The 17896-nt window shown below is 32.3% G+C and overlaps 2 protein-coding genes across 2 annotated transcripts; both read left to right on the top strand.

The window, feature by feature from the left end:
- On the top strand, positions 1-5308 carry LOC130636218 (uncharacterized). Its single transcript, XM_057445872.1, has 4 exons — positions 1-393; positions 1916-2194; positions 2496-2600; positions 3889-5308. The coding sequence occupies exons 1-4, from the start codon at positions 339-341 to the stop codon at positions 4221-4223; spliced, it is 774 nt and encodes a 257-aa protein (XP_057301855.1). The 5' UTR covers positions 1-338; the 3' UTR covers positions 4224-5308.
- A 3034-nt stretch (positions 5309-8342) lies between these two features.
- On the top strand, positions 8343-13507 carry LOC130635448 (uncharacterized). The gene is made up of 6 exons (XM_057444780.1): positions 8343-8612; positions 10366-10719; positions 11096-11392; positions 11472-11744; positions 11958-12065; positions 12780-13507. Exons 1-6 carry the CDS (start codon positions 8558-8560, stop codon positions 13082-13084), a joined length of 1392 nt encoding a protein of 463 aa, XP_057300763.1. The 5' UTR covers positions 8343-8557; the 3' UTR covers positions 13085-13507.
- Positions 13508-17896: the final 4389 nt, after the last annotated feature.

Here is a 17896-nt window from a genome sequence, read left to right as displayed (position 1 = left end):
AGATGACGGTTAGCTTGTTTAACGAGCATTTCAAAAACAATTTATATTATTTTGTTTTTTTATTGGATGACTAAATATAAATACATGAGCTTAAGTGGTATGAGGTATTTTCAAGTAATTTGATTTTCAATTGCGGTAAAGATATATTGTTATTTTACTTACCGTACACTTTTCACTCCTTGGGTCACCACCAATTTATTAAAAAGACGGATAATTTTCTAAAATTATCCATTTTTACAAATTGTGTCAATAACCTATATAAAAAACAAAGAACTGCATAAGAAAGGCGACAGACTTAAGGTTTTTTACTGGACATACAAAAAGAAGAGAAGACTGAAATGAATGGAATAAAATATTGTAAATGTTTTTGGTTTTTATATGTTTCCCACTTCGGTAAGTGTGCATGAATTTATTTATTTTTTATGTGGTGATTAAGTTTGTATATTACACAAAATATAACGCGATTGTAATGTTGTCTTTGTTTTCATAATACTTTGGTAAACTTCGACACATAGACGTCATGAAAGTTTGATTAATTACCGCTAATACAAAATGTCCAGCGGTGTTTTTACAGCTTAGCAGATCGTTTTCTTGCACTTCCAAAAATGTTAGGGCAAACACAACAATATTTCGATAGTGTCGCCTTATTTTCATTTGATGACATTATTACGTGTTTTGCGTTCTTAAAAGAAAAGCGAACGAAAAAGCCAGGAAAGAAGACGACTATAGATTTTTAAATCCTAAAATCTATGAAGATAACTTTAAAATTTCTGTGCTGAAAAGTCAATCTTTTAAAACATTAAAATTGAATAAAATTAAACTTCTAACTGCAAGAAACTTGGGGTCTTCTTTAACTTTGGCCTTAAGTTACAGTGAAATTTTTAGTACGTGTTTCAACAGTATAAACTTCATTTGTTTATAATTTTGTATGCATTAAGATCGCATTCAAAGGTTTTGTTTTCTATCTTTAAAAAAGTCGTGCACCTTTGTAACACAGTAATAAGGGTTTAATAAATCTTTGTTTGATAAATAATAAAACTCATAACTGGATGTAAGCAGGGACATGTTATTTTCTTTCAAGATGACTTGATGCGATTGTATGGCATGCTTAAGGTAGGTTTCCATACTGCATTTTCCGTTCTGGCGAGGAAAAGCTCGGGAGTTTAACCTTAATGGAAACCGCTTGAGAGAAAGATAAACTCGCTGCCGTAAACAAAAGAAACCTTTTGCTACGAATTTAAAAATAATAACAACTTTGTTTTTTATGGCAGTGAATTAAAAGAAGACGTAACATGAAACAACTAAAAAAGATGAGAAAACTTTTTCAGGAAGAGGGGAGAGTTATTATTTACTGTTAGGTTATGAATTTAACTACTGATGTTTTCCCAACAAGTAGTTTATTAATGTGTTTGTTAGGACGATTTAAAAAGTATCTATGAATTCTCCTAATCATAAAGTCAATGCTAACAGATCTCTTCTCTCTACTTAACAATAAACACTTTTTTCTGAAAGGAGCTGTTATTCTGTGTTAACTAAAAATGCAAAAGAAATTGTAGTTTTTTCTACTATTTTCTTCGAATAAAATGGATTGCGCAATTGCTTACATTTCCTTGCATTTCATTGGTTAAAACGCTCAAGAGAAAAAATACGCGCAAGAAAATTTGAATGAGTTTAGCTTTTTGAAGCTTGGGAGCATCTTTTCACGTCGAGTCAGCGGTCATTCTACTTTAATGCGAATGCTTGTGGAAAAGCTTGATCGGAAAATGCAGTATGGAAACCTACTTTTACGCTCTGAAAATTTTAAAGAAAAGTTTCAATATACGCCAGATAAAACTGAGAGTCTTGTAATGTGTCAATTTTTCAGTTAAGTTGTCATCCAAGTTGTTTCATGTTATCTTTCTCATATTGAACTTAGCCATGTTGTCCATCAAAGCAACAAAAAGGGAAAGAAACGATTCTCAAACCTGCATTACAGAGTGGACACCGCGAAACATCGATAAATATGTAATGCTTTTTGAGATTGAATGCAGAAGTGAAATCACAAATATATTGTGGAAGAGAAACATTACTGCGAACCAGCCTGTGTCCTGTGGTAATGTCAGTACATCACAAGTGCATTCAGTAATAATTCGAAGAGTATTTATGAAAGAAAAGGGTGGACAACTATTGTATAACCCTGCGTTAAACAGAAATGGTATGAGAGCTATTTGTGTGTTTGTTTGTTTGTTTGTTTGTTTGTTTGTTTGTTTGATTTTTGTTTGTTTGTTTGTTTGTTTGTTTGTTTTTCTGTTTGTTTGTTTTTTTGTTTTTTTCTTTGTTTGTTTGTTTGTTTGTCTTTGTTAAATTGCTATTGTTGAGTTAAATGATTGAATTATTAAACTGGTGCTCAAAAAAACTCGCCCAAGCTCTATTTTTTGCCTAGTTAGATAATATCCACTTATTACAAAGATTAATATTTCGAAGGAAGGATACACGAGAATTTACTGTTTCTTTAGATCAGGAAAAAGATAACACTACTCTAGTTATATTATCGGCTGCTGGAACCTTTGTGGGGATGTGTATTATGCTGCTTATCGTAGTTTTATATATGCACAAGAAAAGTATGTGATGTTAAATTTATTTATTTTCAGAAGTTATACATTTAGTGTCTTTGAAAAAAGTATGTAATAATTTTATGAAAAAAAAATCTATTTTTTCTTTTAATACATTTTATTTTAATTAATTTACATATGTCGACGAAGAATGCTGATAATTCAATCCTTTTTTAAAACCTAATAAGCAGGAGCGTTGTAATAGAAGAAGGGCGGAAAAGGGGAGAGAGGATGCGGGGTTTTGGGTCAGAAAAAAATGACAATTAAATATTCAGACACGAAAAACGCCGGCATATCGCAGCGAATAAATTATTATAAAAGCCCTGAAGCTAGTAATTTATCAAAACAGGATCATGCGGTCATGATGACCATTTTTTTCGGTTTCGCTTTCAAATAAACCTCATTTATACGAAACGTCGTGTTTCATGTAGCATGTGCCCTGGGTTCTTTCTTGGTATTGAATTATTGACTGGAACTTCTTTCCGTTGATGGCGCTGTCAAAATAATGATGAATTATTTAGTACACAGCAAACAGAAAAAAGCATATTAAACATGATGAGAGCACTAGAAAATTGATTTGATACCTTGTCTAAAATTGGCTTAAATATTAAAACTGCTCCGTTTTTAAGAATATTTGGCTAGGGAAGAAAAAGCATGCAGAAAATAATAATCCAAATGTTGATTTTATCCCTATTTAGGCAAGAAAAATTTTCTTACAGCTACAGTCTCGCCGTATTTTTCTCACCAATATGCTTACCTATGAAATTGAAGGCGTGAACAAGTCGCGTCGCTACGTTTTACTACGTAATCATAACGCAACCTATCAAAAACTTACTCAAAATATGATCTTCCTCGAGTAATTCATTCACTGACAGAGTTAAGGGCTTCCGAAACCTAATGAACAAAGGTTATTTTCATTTTTTCTAAAACGACAAAGGATATGTTATTCAGGAAGATTGAATATAAATTATTTAAAGTGAGAGAGCTGAGGAAATATCAAGCCACTCATGGAAAAAAAATGCTAGTTATGGTGGCTAATATCCGACCGGGTGATAATTTTTTCTGGGAAAAGTATCAATATAGCTTGATGAGACAAATGCAGATTGGAATACAGGGTATATATCTTTGAGTTACAGATTCCCTATAACATCTTCGAAATACTATTACTACTAGTACTATTTTGTTCGTATTGTTCTGTATGTTCTAATGTCCGGATGTATTATAAAATTCACTAAAAGTTTAGTCTAGTTAGAAAAAAATTAAAAATCTAATAGCTAATGTTTTTTTTTCGCCTTAGATGAAGCAAAGAATGTTGAGCCAACTAATTTGGAATCTCAAGACATTGTAATCGATACAACTGATAAAAAAGTGGAAGTCCAAGATAGCCATATTTATAAAGAATTGAACATCCAAGATATTAAACAAGACATCTACTACAAGTTAACACCTCCTATAAACATACGAAGCAAAGGACGTTTTCAACTTCAGTACTCGCATGGCAAATTAAAATCATTTAAAAAAAGCTCTACCAAAAGCTTGCATCATTATGAAGTTCAAGAACCTGTTTCACCTAAAAATATTGAAGATGATGCGTGTGATTATGTAAACACGTCATCCTGCACGACAGACTGAGATTAATCTTTATTTTCACCATTAACCACCAATGCGGAAGATCATGACTTCAATGCTTGGTTACTTAAATTTAATATTTCTTTTTTGATACTTTGTACATATTGTCAGATAATTTAATTGAGAAACTTTATAAAAGTAAGTAAATTATTAGGAAAACGTACGTACGAATTGGCGTATTTATGTTAATCACAGGAGAACGTGATCCTGAAACTTTTGGTAGCTGATGCTCTTTCATTTTAAATTGCAAAGACCAAAAAATTTTATTGGAAAATGTTCAAGCATATGGTATGTCTTGCCTATTCTCAAACGTTTTATGAATTTCTTGATACATTGGTAATTTCTTTCATCAAAGTTTTTATTTGAAATTGTTGAAACCATTATCGGAATGTTATAAATAGTTCGCTCATTCACACTTCTATGTTTTTTTGTTTTGTTTTTGCGTGGGGGTTTGGCTCCCTTTTAAAATTATTTTTATGATATAAATCAGTAATTGTAGCTAGGCAACAAAAAATGCACTAAATAAATGATTTCTTATTAAAAACTCGTACAAACCTTTCACGGTTTGTTGTCCAACTGGCTCTTGAAATTAATTTCATATTTTTATATTTTTGATATAGAGACCCAGGCCCATTTCATGAAAAATAAGGGGTGAGATATTGACTTTTATGGGGTACTTTTGGAACAACTTTATGGAATCTGTATTCGCTTTACAACTTCATTTTCAGAACTTAGACATTTTAAAAGACAGCATTAATATATTTTTGACAAGGACATATTTTCAATCAACCATAACTCAACCCGTAATAAGCAACTTTCCACTAAAAAGCCTGGCAAATTTTCCTAAGCATCCTCTTCACATATGTACAGAATCTTTGACTTTTGCTCACTTTTGATACTGAATATTTCCGTTAAGAGAGTTTTAATACGGAACCAAAGACAAATAGTCTGGTTTAGTGTATCGAGACCAAACTATGAATTCAAATGCAAAGATGAAATCCGTTGTAAACACAAAATTAATCACTTGAAAAAACATAATATACCTTTAGTATATATTTGCGTTTTCCATTGGTTTTTACTTTTTAACTGGTTTTCCACTAGACTGATTATTTTGTAAAGAGCGAAGATGGTATTGTTCTGCCCATAAAAATTAAAATTCAATTTCTCTCATACAAAAGCTTAGACGCAAACGAATGCGTCAGAAAAAATCCTCAATTAAAATCCACCAACTAACACAAAATTCACATATTGTCCTCTCAAATAGTGCAAGAATTAATTATATTTGTTCGGATGAGTGAGGCCAAGAACGCGTGAATAAAGAACAATAGAAATAACCATTCGAAAACCGCGAGCAGTATTCTGATCGCAGGACAAAATGTGGGTCAACATTACAAAAAATGGGACATAAGATCTGAAAAATTTCTACTTTTGTGAATATGTTCAAAAATAATGCAATTTGCAATGCAAAAATGGAGTATAAAGAAAACATAAGTTTTCATATATTGTTAACAAATCCATTAAAAAATTCATAAAATCGGATTCAAACATAAGGGAAAATGTGCTAAAATTCTAAAATCATAAGCCAAAAATATACTAGCAGTCTTGCCACAATCGAACCAAATGGGAGATTCTTTAATTTCAGCTTTTTTTTTACTTTTTTATTTAAAGTTTTGTTCTCTTCAATTTTATTTCATAAAAATTTGCGTTCACCTCTGCAAATGATTGTAAAGTTCAAGAAGTGACTTACCTTTAAATAATTTTTTTATCGGTATATCATATAGGACAAAATAAATGAATATTTTATAAACAATAGTTCATTTTAAACTTCAAAATGGCGGCTGATCTAGCGGCACTACTTGTAGTCTTAACTGAGCTCATGGATTCAGATGATGAAAAGTCACATCGAGGAAAAGTAAGAGTTTAAAGAAGAAACATAAAAAGGATACTTCGATAAAATTGTCAAAGAACTAAGATAGAAGATCTTCAGAGAAATGTTCAGAATGGACAGATTGTGGATAAATACTAAATAAATTTTCGATTTGACTTTCAAAAAAGAGAATTGATGGGACTAGTACTATTCAATCAGCTAAAAGGCTAGCAACAACTCAAATGCCTATAACGAAGAAATTAAACAAGATTTTTTTTTACTTTTTTTGGAAAAATGTTTCAACTTAAATGTGCCTAAAATTTCATCAAACTTGAAAGTTTGTTGGAAAGTTTAAAGGCTTAATTTGATGTTTTTCGTCCTTCAGTCGCTCAACAAGTCGCAAATGAAAAGTCTCTAAACGCCTTTTTTCCTGTTCCACCGTTGTAACTGCGTCAACAACAAAGCCTCAAAATGGAATCGGTTATAAGCCGACATATTTTGAGAAAATACGACCTGTGACTTTCATGTCACTGCCTTTTAGGTAAATTTATTTAGACCAGAAGATACCATTTTTGCGTCGGTTTTATTGCATCGAGAAAGGTTATCACACTATACTAGAAAAATCTGTTAAGACGGACGCAAATGAATTAAACATTTACATCACAATCGAGTACTTTTGTTTAAATAGTTTTAGATCGAAATTCCATTGCTTGATGAAATAAAATTTGCAATTGCACTGCCCAAAAAAGCATTCTAATTTTTTAAATCCAAATCATTTGGCAATTTAACATGGCGGTGATAGCATCGTTTTGTTGAGCGAATTATCCTGATCATAAAAACTCACTTGGCAGCAACTAGAAACATCTTTTATATCGAAGTTGCCCTTTCATTTTATATTTTTCTGTTCAAGCAAACCAAAATATCCTATTTTTCACTGCTGACCAGGTTACTATGGCAACGATCTGTATCATATGTACAGATCAAATAACTTAGAAAATATCTGCATTATAAAACATTTAACTCGATGGCTCACAAAGGTTTAGTAAATCGAAATAATAAACCGTGCTGACGTCAGCAAGAATGATGACATTTTGAGGTTTCAGATTTAACCAAATAATCTAAAATAATCAGTCTTAAGTCGGTTGTAAACATTAACAAATGAGCCTTGACAAGCTCAAAATGCGTGAGTCTGTAAATCATGCTTGTGGGTATGATCCTTAAAATTAAGCATTTGTTCCAATAATTTTTGGAACAGGACTGGAGCCACCTTCATGCGTTTGATCTCAAAACCATGTGAAAATTTTGTGGCTGTTTGACCAGGTAATTTAACCTGTTAATGTTACTTCCACTTTGTCAAGGTATGTACAGCAAAAATGTTGCTACCTGTAACGCAGTATGTAGATAGTAAACGTAGTACCTATGTAACCTTAACTTAAAAATTTAACATGAAAGTCCTAGCTAACCTATCTAACCAGTCCACACACTAAAAAACGTTAAAAATTATAGTCAGTTTAATATATAGTCAGTTTAAGTTATAAGACTTTAGATTGATATTTCTATTAAATTAGAAGTATTTTTATACTGCCAAACAAGATGATTGCTCAAATTGTAAAAGAAGATAAAAAAAATCCTAAAGCGGCGAAAATTGTGGACTTACTAATTGTTAATTAAGGGTGTCGGTAGTATTAATAAAGGAGATGTCCTTTCAATACCATATGTTAATGTCAAAGGTCAAGCTACTTTTAATTAAGTTGATAGATTATTAAATAAAGGTCACATTTCTAGATACACATTTGTATTCATTAAATAAACCATAGGTATTAAATAAAACTTTGGAAGTGGTCGTCGTTAACTTCAAATTTCTTTAGTGAACGACGTGAGTAACAAAACCTCTGTAAATTAATTGCGCATCATTTTTTGTTGCGATAGAAAGCTTCTCAGAGGATAGTGACAAACCGAAAGTAGAACCACAAAAAGTTATAGTTTTTTATACTCATCATGTTACTAGAGTAGGTAGGTTTATTTTAAAGTGCTTAATGTTTTTATATCTTCGTATATTTGATTAATTTTTAGTTATAACGTGTATTTTAAGCATTTTATATTTCATTCCTCAGTTAAGACTTTTTAACAGAAGCTATCTTTACTATCTTTCTAGTTAAACGATATGTTACTACTGCATTTTGTTACTACTGCATTTTGTTACTACTGCATTTTGTTACTACTGCATTTTGTTACTACTGCATTTTGTTACTGCATCATTCTAGATTTGAATAACAAAAATGTTTTTACAGAGTTTTTAGTACTTGTTGCATCTGTCAGTCAGTGTAAGCATGTTTAAATTATTCCACTTTTTATGTTATGACAAACAATTATAGAACAAGAACTTCAGACAGGATATAAATCATAGAAAGTAGCTGTGCAAGAAAAAAATCTATCAAATTGGACAAAAAGAAAACGAGAAAACTTTAAAATGAATACAATAAATGGTTTAAAATTATTTTGGTTTTTATGTGTTATTTACTGCAGTAAGTATATTTATATTTCTTTTTCCATGTAGATCATATTTATTTAACCGAAAGTAGTTAGTGGCTAATTATGCTTTAACATCGTTCGTTCGTTCATTCGTTATTTTTGTAAAACACTTTTTAATATATCCGATTTTATAGAAATAAAATAGCCTGAAATTACCGCCGCAACATTTCTCTCACTTTGGTATATTTAGAAAGTCTTGAGAAGGGTTAAAACCTGAGTATTGGGTGAGCATTAATATATGACACAACTTGTGGTAGGGGCTTTTGACGCACGGATGAGTATTCCCTAGCAAAATGTATCCGTACTGATGTTTTAAATGCATTGACATATAAACGACTGATCTTTGACATTTGGATAACCTTTCTCAAAGGAAGCTGCTATTGTTAAGATATTTAAAACTCAATAGTAATTCGAAACTTTATCGCTTTATTGATAAAGGAAAACACCTAATGCGTCTGCAAAAGATAAGATGGCAGTTAAAATGTTTTTTCGTTCGTGTCATTTATGAAATTCCCGCAGGTTAATCTCAGTTATATCATGCTATAAGTTCATCATTGAATATCCAATTGCGGAGAGGTGTCTGGTTTATACATTTCTCTCTGGCTAACGCTTTTTAAAAGATTTTAGATTCTTTTTTTTGTTTTTACTTGAACGTGATATCTGAATTACTTCAAAATGGTGAAAGTTTCGTTTACTTAAAATTTTAAAACAGTTTGTTAAACAAACCGTTTTGTAATAAAAAGTAACAAGTATTTCATTCACATGGTGAGTTTTGAGGTTTCTAGATCATTGTTACTACAACAAGAAAGAAAGAAATGTCTTTTATATTATTCAAGTGGTTCATGGAATTAAATTTTCTTGCTTTCATTGCCTAATGCCTGCAATTTTTCTCCTTTTAAATTTAGAATATTTTGAAATGTAAGAATGTCAAACGAAGGTGATGTTAGAAAAAAGAAAATGACCCTCAACAGAAGGGTTTATACTCAAAAGAAATTCTAGATTATGAAAATATTTTATCTTTTGTTTTTTGCGACTTTATATACAGTTTTTTCTTTTAAAACAATTTGCCAACTTGAAACACAATTTACATAATAGAGACATGTGACGATTTTACATTAAACGGTGAATCACGGGTGACACCATGACAAATTCTCAACCTTTTAAAAAAATGTGAGATCCGCTTCTAGACAAACGTTTTATGCTTGAGCAGCTTCGAACAAAATTTCCTCATCTGCACCAACTTTTTTAAACAGCTTTAATCGCATCTATCTCTCGCGGAAATTACTAATGTCCTGTGTTTTATGTTATTGTTGAGTTGCAATTTTCAAAAATATGCGTGTGTTTGTGAAAGCAAGAATATAGCTATTCATGTTAAGGTTGTATATGTCTATGGTTAGGCTGTGGTACCACGGGGTGAAAGCAAATTCAACTTTATCTTGAACTGGAAACTAAATTGACTGAAATAAGACTTTTCCAAAGCTTTCTCATGCAAATCATTCAATTTTTTTAAATAAAATGGATGACACATAAATCATTTTTACCTTTATGTTTGCCAGAATTGCCTTTTGAGTCACTTCTCACGCAATGAGGTGCTCGAAATTAAAGTAAGCTATATAAATTAGTGTTGCCTGCATGTAAAGATTTTTACTTTATTTCAAGTGTTCGTTCATAATAATTATTTAGCATGTAATTTGTATTTTAATTTGCTGTCTGTGTGTAAAAGTAATAATTTTTATATTACTATAGCTTCCTGTCTACTGGTAGAACTGGCACCTCAAGTGAATGTTATTGCTGGGGAAGACTTAAACATCACATATTATTTTAATGACGAAGTCAAAAATTGGTACAATTTAAGAATATTCGCAGATAATGTGTTATTATTTGAGAAGGAAAAATATCGAACTACTGTCCTACATAATACTTCATATGGCGATAGATTAGTCATAACATTTCAAGAATATGTACAGGCTCTATTATGGATAAACAACATGACTTATACAGATTCGAAAATAATGACGTTTGAATATTCGTCGTCACCAGAGAATAGTTCAATAGGTCATATTAAAACAACTAACACTCGATTTCCTGTTAACGTTGAAGGTATCGCTTCTAACTAAAATATATGTACGTGTTGAACACCAGCCTTTTGTGTCGCCTTAATTATCACTACTTCCAGAGAAAAAAACGCTTCGTAAAGCCTTTTCACAACAGAGTTAAAAATGAGAATCTCAACATTATAACCTGCCATTCAGAACTAGATTTAACCGATGTGGAGATAGCATGTAAAATATCTATCAAAACATCAATTAAAAAGAATGATGTTTAATATTTCTATCTATTTTTACGATCCTATAGCGAAAGATAAAGATAGAAAAATCAAATTTCTTACTCCCTGTGCAGCGTGTTTAATAAAAAACAGATTTTAAGTTCTACGTAATTAATCTGCATAAATGTTAAACTGAAAAACATTCTCTAGGTGGTCCAAGTATCTGCGGAGCATTACCTTCGCCAGTAACATACCTCAAATCACGCGATCAAACAACATTGTCAGTGTTTCTGTGTGGACATCCCACCCCAGAAGTTATTTGGAAAGTTGATAATCGTTTCCTAAACGGTACAGTCGAAGAAATAGATGAAGAAACAGAGCTATTCAAATACACATTGGATTTCAAGAATTATTTGCAACCAAAAAAGTGTTCTGTTAAGGTGTCATTAATGGCACGAGGACATTCTGAGGAAGAACAAGTTTTTCAAAGTGAAATACAATATGGTGGTCAGTAGTGTTTCATCATTTTTATTTTTTATTCTATTTTTATATGTATAATTTTAATTAATTCCCCTATTATATTTAGCAATAATATCCATCAAGTCGTTGAAAAGAAAAATGGACTGCATTTTCACAGAGTGGACACCAAAACACGTCAATAAGTGCTCAATATACTATGAGGTTGAATATAGAGATAGAAGAAATGATGTACTATGGAGAGAAAACACAACTACAAATGAAGCGATATTCTGTAGCAATGTCAGTGCATCAAAAGTGAATTCTGTTTGGATTCGAGGAGTGTTTCTAAATGAACAAAATGTATATGGTAACTGGTATATCCATGCATTATCCACAAATGGTATACAAATTGGTTTCTTATTGTGATAATTTACTATAAATTAGTTATAATGAAGGGGCTGATACTTTAGAATTCCCCTTTCTTTGAATTCCAATATTTATCTTGCTCAGTAAAGCATGGAAATTTTAACTTTCTAAAAAAGAATATCGTGTTAAGGAATCTTTAAATTTATTTTGTTTTATCATAAATTTAATTGAAAGATTTGTATTTCAGATCAGAAGAAAGATCACAATATCCTTGTGGCTGTATCATCGGCTGTGGGAAGCTTCGTCGTAATATGCGTTATCGTCATTATTGTGATCTCATGTAAACGCAAAACCAGTAAGTAAACACTTTATTTGTTCATTATCAAAACATTTAAAAATAAGAAAAAGTAAAATATCCTGGAATATACAATATCCTACAATATTCTAAATGAATTTCCTATGATGTGTCTTGATGGTGCAAATAAAAAGTCTGTTAATCACTGTCAATCAAGTAATTGATTGAAACATAAGAGGTCGGGAATTTTAGATTTATCAGTGGAAAGAACAGTTTTCTCTGTTGCTAAATCGACGCCAAACAACCTTAGGTTTCTTTGTTGCAAAAACAGTAACTAAAGACTTTTAAGAATGAGCAAAATTAAACGAAATATAGTAAAAAGTTTATGTAGCTGTACTATTTTCATGATAAAATGGATAATTTGCATTTTTATATGCACTAATTTCATCTAATTCTACCTAGATGCGTTTCTTCTTTTTTCTTGTGCCACGGTTTGTAGCTAACTTATTTATTTCAATGATACCAGCAAAAAATTTTTAAAGCAAGTGTAATAATAACCACGCCTAAATGCTAACCTCACACGCTTAACTTTTTTCTACAAACGCTTACAAAGCTCGGTATAATTCATAGAAGGATATAATAAATAGACGGAGAAACCGTAACAAGATTAATGTTCGTGGATTTCTTGTGTTTCAAAAAATTAAATCCACTAATATATAGCCTCTTCGTCTTCGGAATTAAATTTACGCGAAAATGATTTACTTTTTATTACAGGTGAACCAAGGAAACATCACTCCACCCGTTTTAAATCCCAGAGTGTGACAATTAAAGAACTTGAAGAAAATGAGAATGTGGAAGAAAATAATGATTACAAAGATTTAAACTGTCTTGATATCAGCGAAGAAACTTACTCAAAACTCACTCCTCCTAAAAGTCGTCTCCACAAAGCTCGTGTCCAACTTAGATACTCCAAAGGAAAAATAAAATCATTTAAAAAACACTCCACGAAGAGTACTCATGAATATGAAGTTCCACCATCTCTTCTAGCTAACATGTCTAAAGACAAAACAGCTGATTGATGCAACATCCACACAACATCCACACATGCAAAATAACACAGCATTACTTACAGCTTACAGGAAAGAAAACAGTTTTTTGAACGTTAATAAACATTGGTATGGTTGTATTTGTTTTGGTTTAACAAAGTTGAATGAAGCGATTGCACATGTAGCAGCTCGTATAAGAAAATGACAAAAGTTTCTCGAGTCAAGCATAACCTGTATGAAAGAAGAATTCACTAACGCATTCAAGGAAGCATAAAAGTTGGACTTGTTATGAAGATAATCGCATTAAATTTCTTCGCTTGTACAAGTTAAAGATGAGACACTTTGATAACATAAAACTTGCCAAGGCAACACTGTTTTTGCCTTTAAGCTCGGGTATTTTATTTAAAAATGCAATGTCCGTTTAGTTACTTTTGAAATGCATAAGCTTGTGGTAAAAATTCGTGGTTAAAAAGTTATAAATTGTCTTTTTTTCAATTAAATTGACGAAAAATTATACTTATAAAAACCAGGAAATTTTGCTTCATCTAGAGGTGGTTTTAATTTTTGACATGTTCAGTCTGGATTTGTTCTTATTTTGTTCCTTATATTCTTATAGTACGCATTCCCTCGTTGTATTTAAAAAAAAAGTTCTTTTTCTAAGTTTTTACCCTTTTTTGACTGGATTTATTAAACTAGTTTGTCTCAAAATAATCACAAAAGTACATTGCAAAACTTTTACTTTTTTGTTTGAATGGTTTTTAGGAGTAGCGTCACACACTTCAAGTAAGCTAAACGCTCGTGCCTAGGACTGTTTTGTCTTTTTAATAACAGAAAAAGAACAGAAAAATACATACATTGAAATCATAACTGTTCTCGGACTGCGGATCGAATCCCGCTCACTGCTTGGCAGTATGTTAGTGATGAACAAAGTAGTTCTTCTTCGATATGACTTACACGCAAAATGAAAATTTATTACATATACTTTAATTTCTCCAACTACCTCTTGGACTCCCTTTACCTTTCAACCGCCCCACCCACCCTTGGTGAGATTATTACTGTGCGATATACTGAGCATGAAGTTAGTACTTCGCTATTTCTAAAATAAATTTCTTTTTATGACTATAAAAAATTACGAATTGGTCAACGAGGCAGTGCAAGAGCTTCTTGATACAGGTCGAATTGAGGAAGAGTCTTCTACTTTTAGTCAGTCCAAAAGGAGGGAAAAAAATAAGTTTGAGAATTGGAAAGTAGTAAGGGAATTTCTAACTTCGCAAGGTTACATGTTTAAAATTTATATTATATAATCACATAGATATTTCAGAAGCACATCAGAAATTCCTAGGGTTTTCATAAGTCACGAGGAATGGAAAAGTACTTTGTTTTTACAGTTTTACCGTTTTACCATTTGATCTTTTACCAGCCTCTTTACAAAAACAACAGGTGTTCTTATAAAACATCGGAGAGAAAATCTATTCAAAATTGCGATACTTATTGAAGATGGTTTTCACACTTATAAAAAAGCAAAACAAGATGCCCTATTTGGTCGGAAGTAATTAAAACTTTCAGGTTTTGTAGAAAATGCAGAAAAATCAGTGTGGAAACCTAAACAGATGGAAAGTATAAACAGATGTTTTATAATAATTTGAACCAACTGTGGGGTCCTTTTACTGTTGACATATTTTCTGATAACTACAACAAAAATATAAACCGGCATTATTCAAAGTTTCATTGTACCATAAGAAGGAGTAAATGCGCTAAATTACGACTGGAAAGGCGAAAACAACTATTAAGTATCTCCAACAAGGATTAAGAAAAGTGTTGACACATGAAATTGTCGAAAATGCAAAAAAGTGGCTGTTTTACCTTAATGGCCTTCTGCTTATTCCTGGCCTTCTGCTTATTTCTGGCCTTTTTTCAGAAAAAAACTGCAATTGACGATCAAAAAGTCTGTGTAACACAGCTGTCTATTTCAATTTCAGTTAAAAATGTTATAGAACCAAGGTGTCTGCTGAAACTATGAATATTTCAAGCAATATACCACAGGATTTGATTACTTGACAACTGGAACTAATTTGAGTAGAATTAATTGTTAAACTTTCTCTTTTTTTAGAATTGATCACAAAAGAATTGAAATGCAACAGTAAAAATGAATCTTTAAAACATTTGGCTATTGAGTTACTGAACATATATGTCATTCTGTAGAGAGGGGAATACTCTGAAAACGTATCAATCGCCGTTCAATCTTTTGGAACGTTAGTGCACGTGTTTTGAGGTATCAACTACGCCAGTCAAGCCAACATCTGTTGCGCTGTTTATATAATCAAATTGGTCTTTGTTAAAAATCAGAGGTGTTTATTATGCTATAAAGTTTTTTGTTCATCTTTTCGGAGGGTACGAAAACTCATGTGAGAATTCTGTTGTAAGTGAAATGCTTGAGGCTTCTAAAATAAATATTTCGACCAAGAAAATTAGAAAACAGTCTATTACAGTTAAACATTTAAAATTATTGCATACAACACTTCATAGAGTAAAAACATTTACAATATGTCAGAGACGGTAATTCGACTTTTATTAGTAAGACTGAAAACGAATTATATGTCAATTTAAAAACCTAAGTAAATACTTGGAACTTACAAAGTTAACGGTTTGGAGGAATTTGTTTTAGAGCATTTACTGTGACAAAATCTAATCCGCTTGGAAGTTTGAGAAAATGAAAGAGATTATCATACACATGAGTAAAAGTAATACGCTTAGAAAAGTTTGGCCTACCGTATTTATTCTAATTTAACGCGCCGGTAAAAATAATTATTTTAACCGCCCCGCGAAAAAAATTAGAAGCGATAGATTATAAACTTTTGAGCATGGTCAACCTGCGTTAATAATTAGAGGCAAATAAACTAATCCGCTCAAAAAAAAGAAACATTTCTTTGAAAATTTTCCTTAATTTTTTTTTTCAAAATAATTTTTTTACAAACCTATTTCTTCTTGTTCTTGTTTCCCTTTGTTGCACGTTCCCTTGCATCTTTGTACTTATTAAGAGCTTTCGCAACAACGCCCGGTAATTTTGAATGCATCTCTGAATTCGTCGACTTGAATATGTGCAAGACTGGGAGCTCCATTCTTCCTTGAGAAAGGTCTTTTGAAAATTTCCTCTTCCCAGTTATTCTCACTAAAAGCTTACCGCCATTCTTTATGTAAAAGTACGTAATTTGTGACCAAGAACTTTGGTACGTGCCCCACAGTTACACCGCTGTATTTCAACGCCATTGCGTACTTATCTTCGACAAGTGCACCAGGTCGTGAAATTCACTATTCTTGCACTATTCTGTTAGTGGCAGCTTTGCCAAAACTGCAGGGGTATTTGATATCAATGAGTCAACAGTCCGAGGAATGGTCAATACTCGCCTGCTACCTGATAACAAAAAGCTATCCAGCAAATGTAATCTTCCTGGAGCTGGTAAACCGTTAACTTATCCTGCTGAATAAGAAGATCAACTGTTAAAGTGAGTTTTTGTTTTACGGGATTTGCATTTTCCAGTTTCAGTAAAAAGCTTTCAAGAGAAAGCAAAGCACGTCATCCAACCTCACAATCCATCATTCACTGCCAGCAGAGGTTGGGCTCAAAGATCTTTCAAGCGACACAACCTTTTGCTTCGTGCTCGTACTTTGATCAGTCAGAAACTTCTAAATCAGTTGGAAAACGTCCTTAGCATATTTTATCAGGATGTTGCGCGTTTAATGCAGATTGGAAAATACCCTTTGACCCTAGTTGGTAACATGGACGAAACACCGGCGTTCTTCGACATGGTTCCAGCCAAGTGCATTTCGAAAAAAAGAGAGAAGGAGTGCGTAGTTCTTCAGGAAGTGAGAAAAACATTTGACGGTCGTCCTATCAGCTATGGGAGATGGCAAAATGCTCCCACCTATGATTATCTTTAAAGGTAAAAGTGAAAAAACTATCCGTGATTTAGAAATTCCTGCTGGATTTGTTGTCGAAACGCAGAGTAAAATCTGGATGGATGATGAATTGATGAAGATCTGGGTTGAAGAGATTTAGCTAAAGCATGTACCCTAAATGTAAAAAGCTTGGTATCAAAAATTCCTTGTTATCATTTGATGCTTTCTCCGCTCATTTAACTGACGGAGTCAAGGCCCAATTATTGGAAAATAATTCTGATATTCTCCAGATACCAGCAAGTTGTACTTCAAAATGTCAACCAATGGACGTTTGCCTTAACAAGCTATTTAAGTCCGTTTTGAGAAAGTGTTGGGTCAATTACGTTGCAACCGTCGTTAAAAGTTTCCCTGATGGAAATAGCAGTAGCAGCAAAATCCCCGTACCAACTCGCCAGCAGATGATTGGGTGGATAAAGGAAGGATATGACTACCTTGCTCAGGACAATGAAATGGTGAAACGATCATATGAAGTGTTTGGTATTACTTCCTCAGATCCAGTGATGATCCGCAATGGAGCATTTTACCAAAAATTTATGGAAAAAGCACAGGACGAGCTTGACATGGACGAAGACAAAAATGATGATCCCTTCGCTTGATCTCAGTATCATAATATATCGAAATATATATGTTCATTTAATCTAAACCACTGCTTGTTTGTTTTTTTTTAAAAAATACGATCAGTGTTAAATTAGAGGAAAATAAAACACGCCAAATTTTCGACCCGCGTTAATAATTAGAAGCGATAAGCGATAAATTACAAACATTTGGCCATTTTGTCCGTCCGCGTTAGAAGCAGCGTTATATTAGAATAATTACGGTACATAGCCTAAGATCCGGCGATACAACCGCGGCGGCACATGGCAGAGTCGCAAACAGGTTATTTAAAAG

This window comes from Hydractinia symbiolongicarpus, chromosome 3 (genome assembly GCF_029227915.1).
Source record: "Hydractinia symbiolongicarpus strain clone_291-10 chromosome 3, HSymV2.1, whole genome shotgun sequence".
NCBI lineage: Eukaryota > Metazoa > Cnidaria > Hydrozoa > Anthoathecata > Hydractiniidae > Hydractinia > Hydractinia symbiolongicarpus.
Note: the sequence above shows the minus strand (reverse complement) of the source record. Positions and strands in the feature narration are given on the sequence as shown.

What these genes read in the sequence shown, in the direction of transcription:
- LOC130636218 (XM_057445872.1), top strand. Translation starts at nt 339, where the DNA reads ATGAATGGAATAAAATATTGTAAATGTTTTTGGTTTTTATATGTTTCC. An exon ending in TTTATATGTTTCCCACTTCG is followed by an intron (nt 394 to 1,915) that starts GTAAGTGTGCAT and finishes TATTGAACTTAG; the next exon opens with CCATGTTGTCCATCAAAGCA. An exon ending in CCCTGCGTTAAACAGAAATG is followed by an intron (nt 2,195 to 2,495) that starts GTATGAGAGCTA and finishes CTGTTTCTTTAG; the next exon opens with ATCAGGAAAAAGATAACACT.
- LOC130635448 (XM_057444780.1), top strand. Translation starts at nt 8,558, where the DNA reads ATGAATACAATAAATGGTTTAAAATTATTTTGGTTTTTATGTGTTATT. An exon ending in AAGTGAAATACAATATGGTG is followed by an intron (nt 11,393 to 11,471) that starts GTCAGTAGTGTT and finishes TATTATATTTAG; the next exon opens with CAATAATATCCATCAAGTCG. An exon ending in CTCATGTAAACGCAAAACCA is followed by an intron (nt 12,066 to 12,779) that starts GTAAGTAAACAC and finishes TTTTTATTACAG; the next exon opens with GTGAACCAAGGAAACATCAC.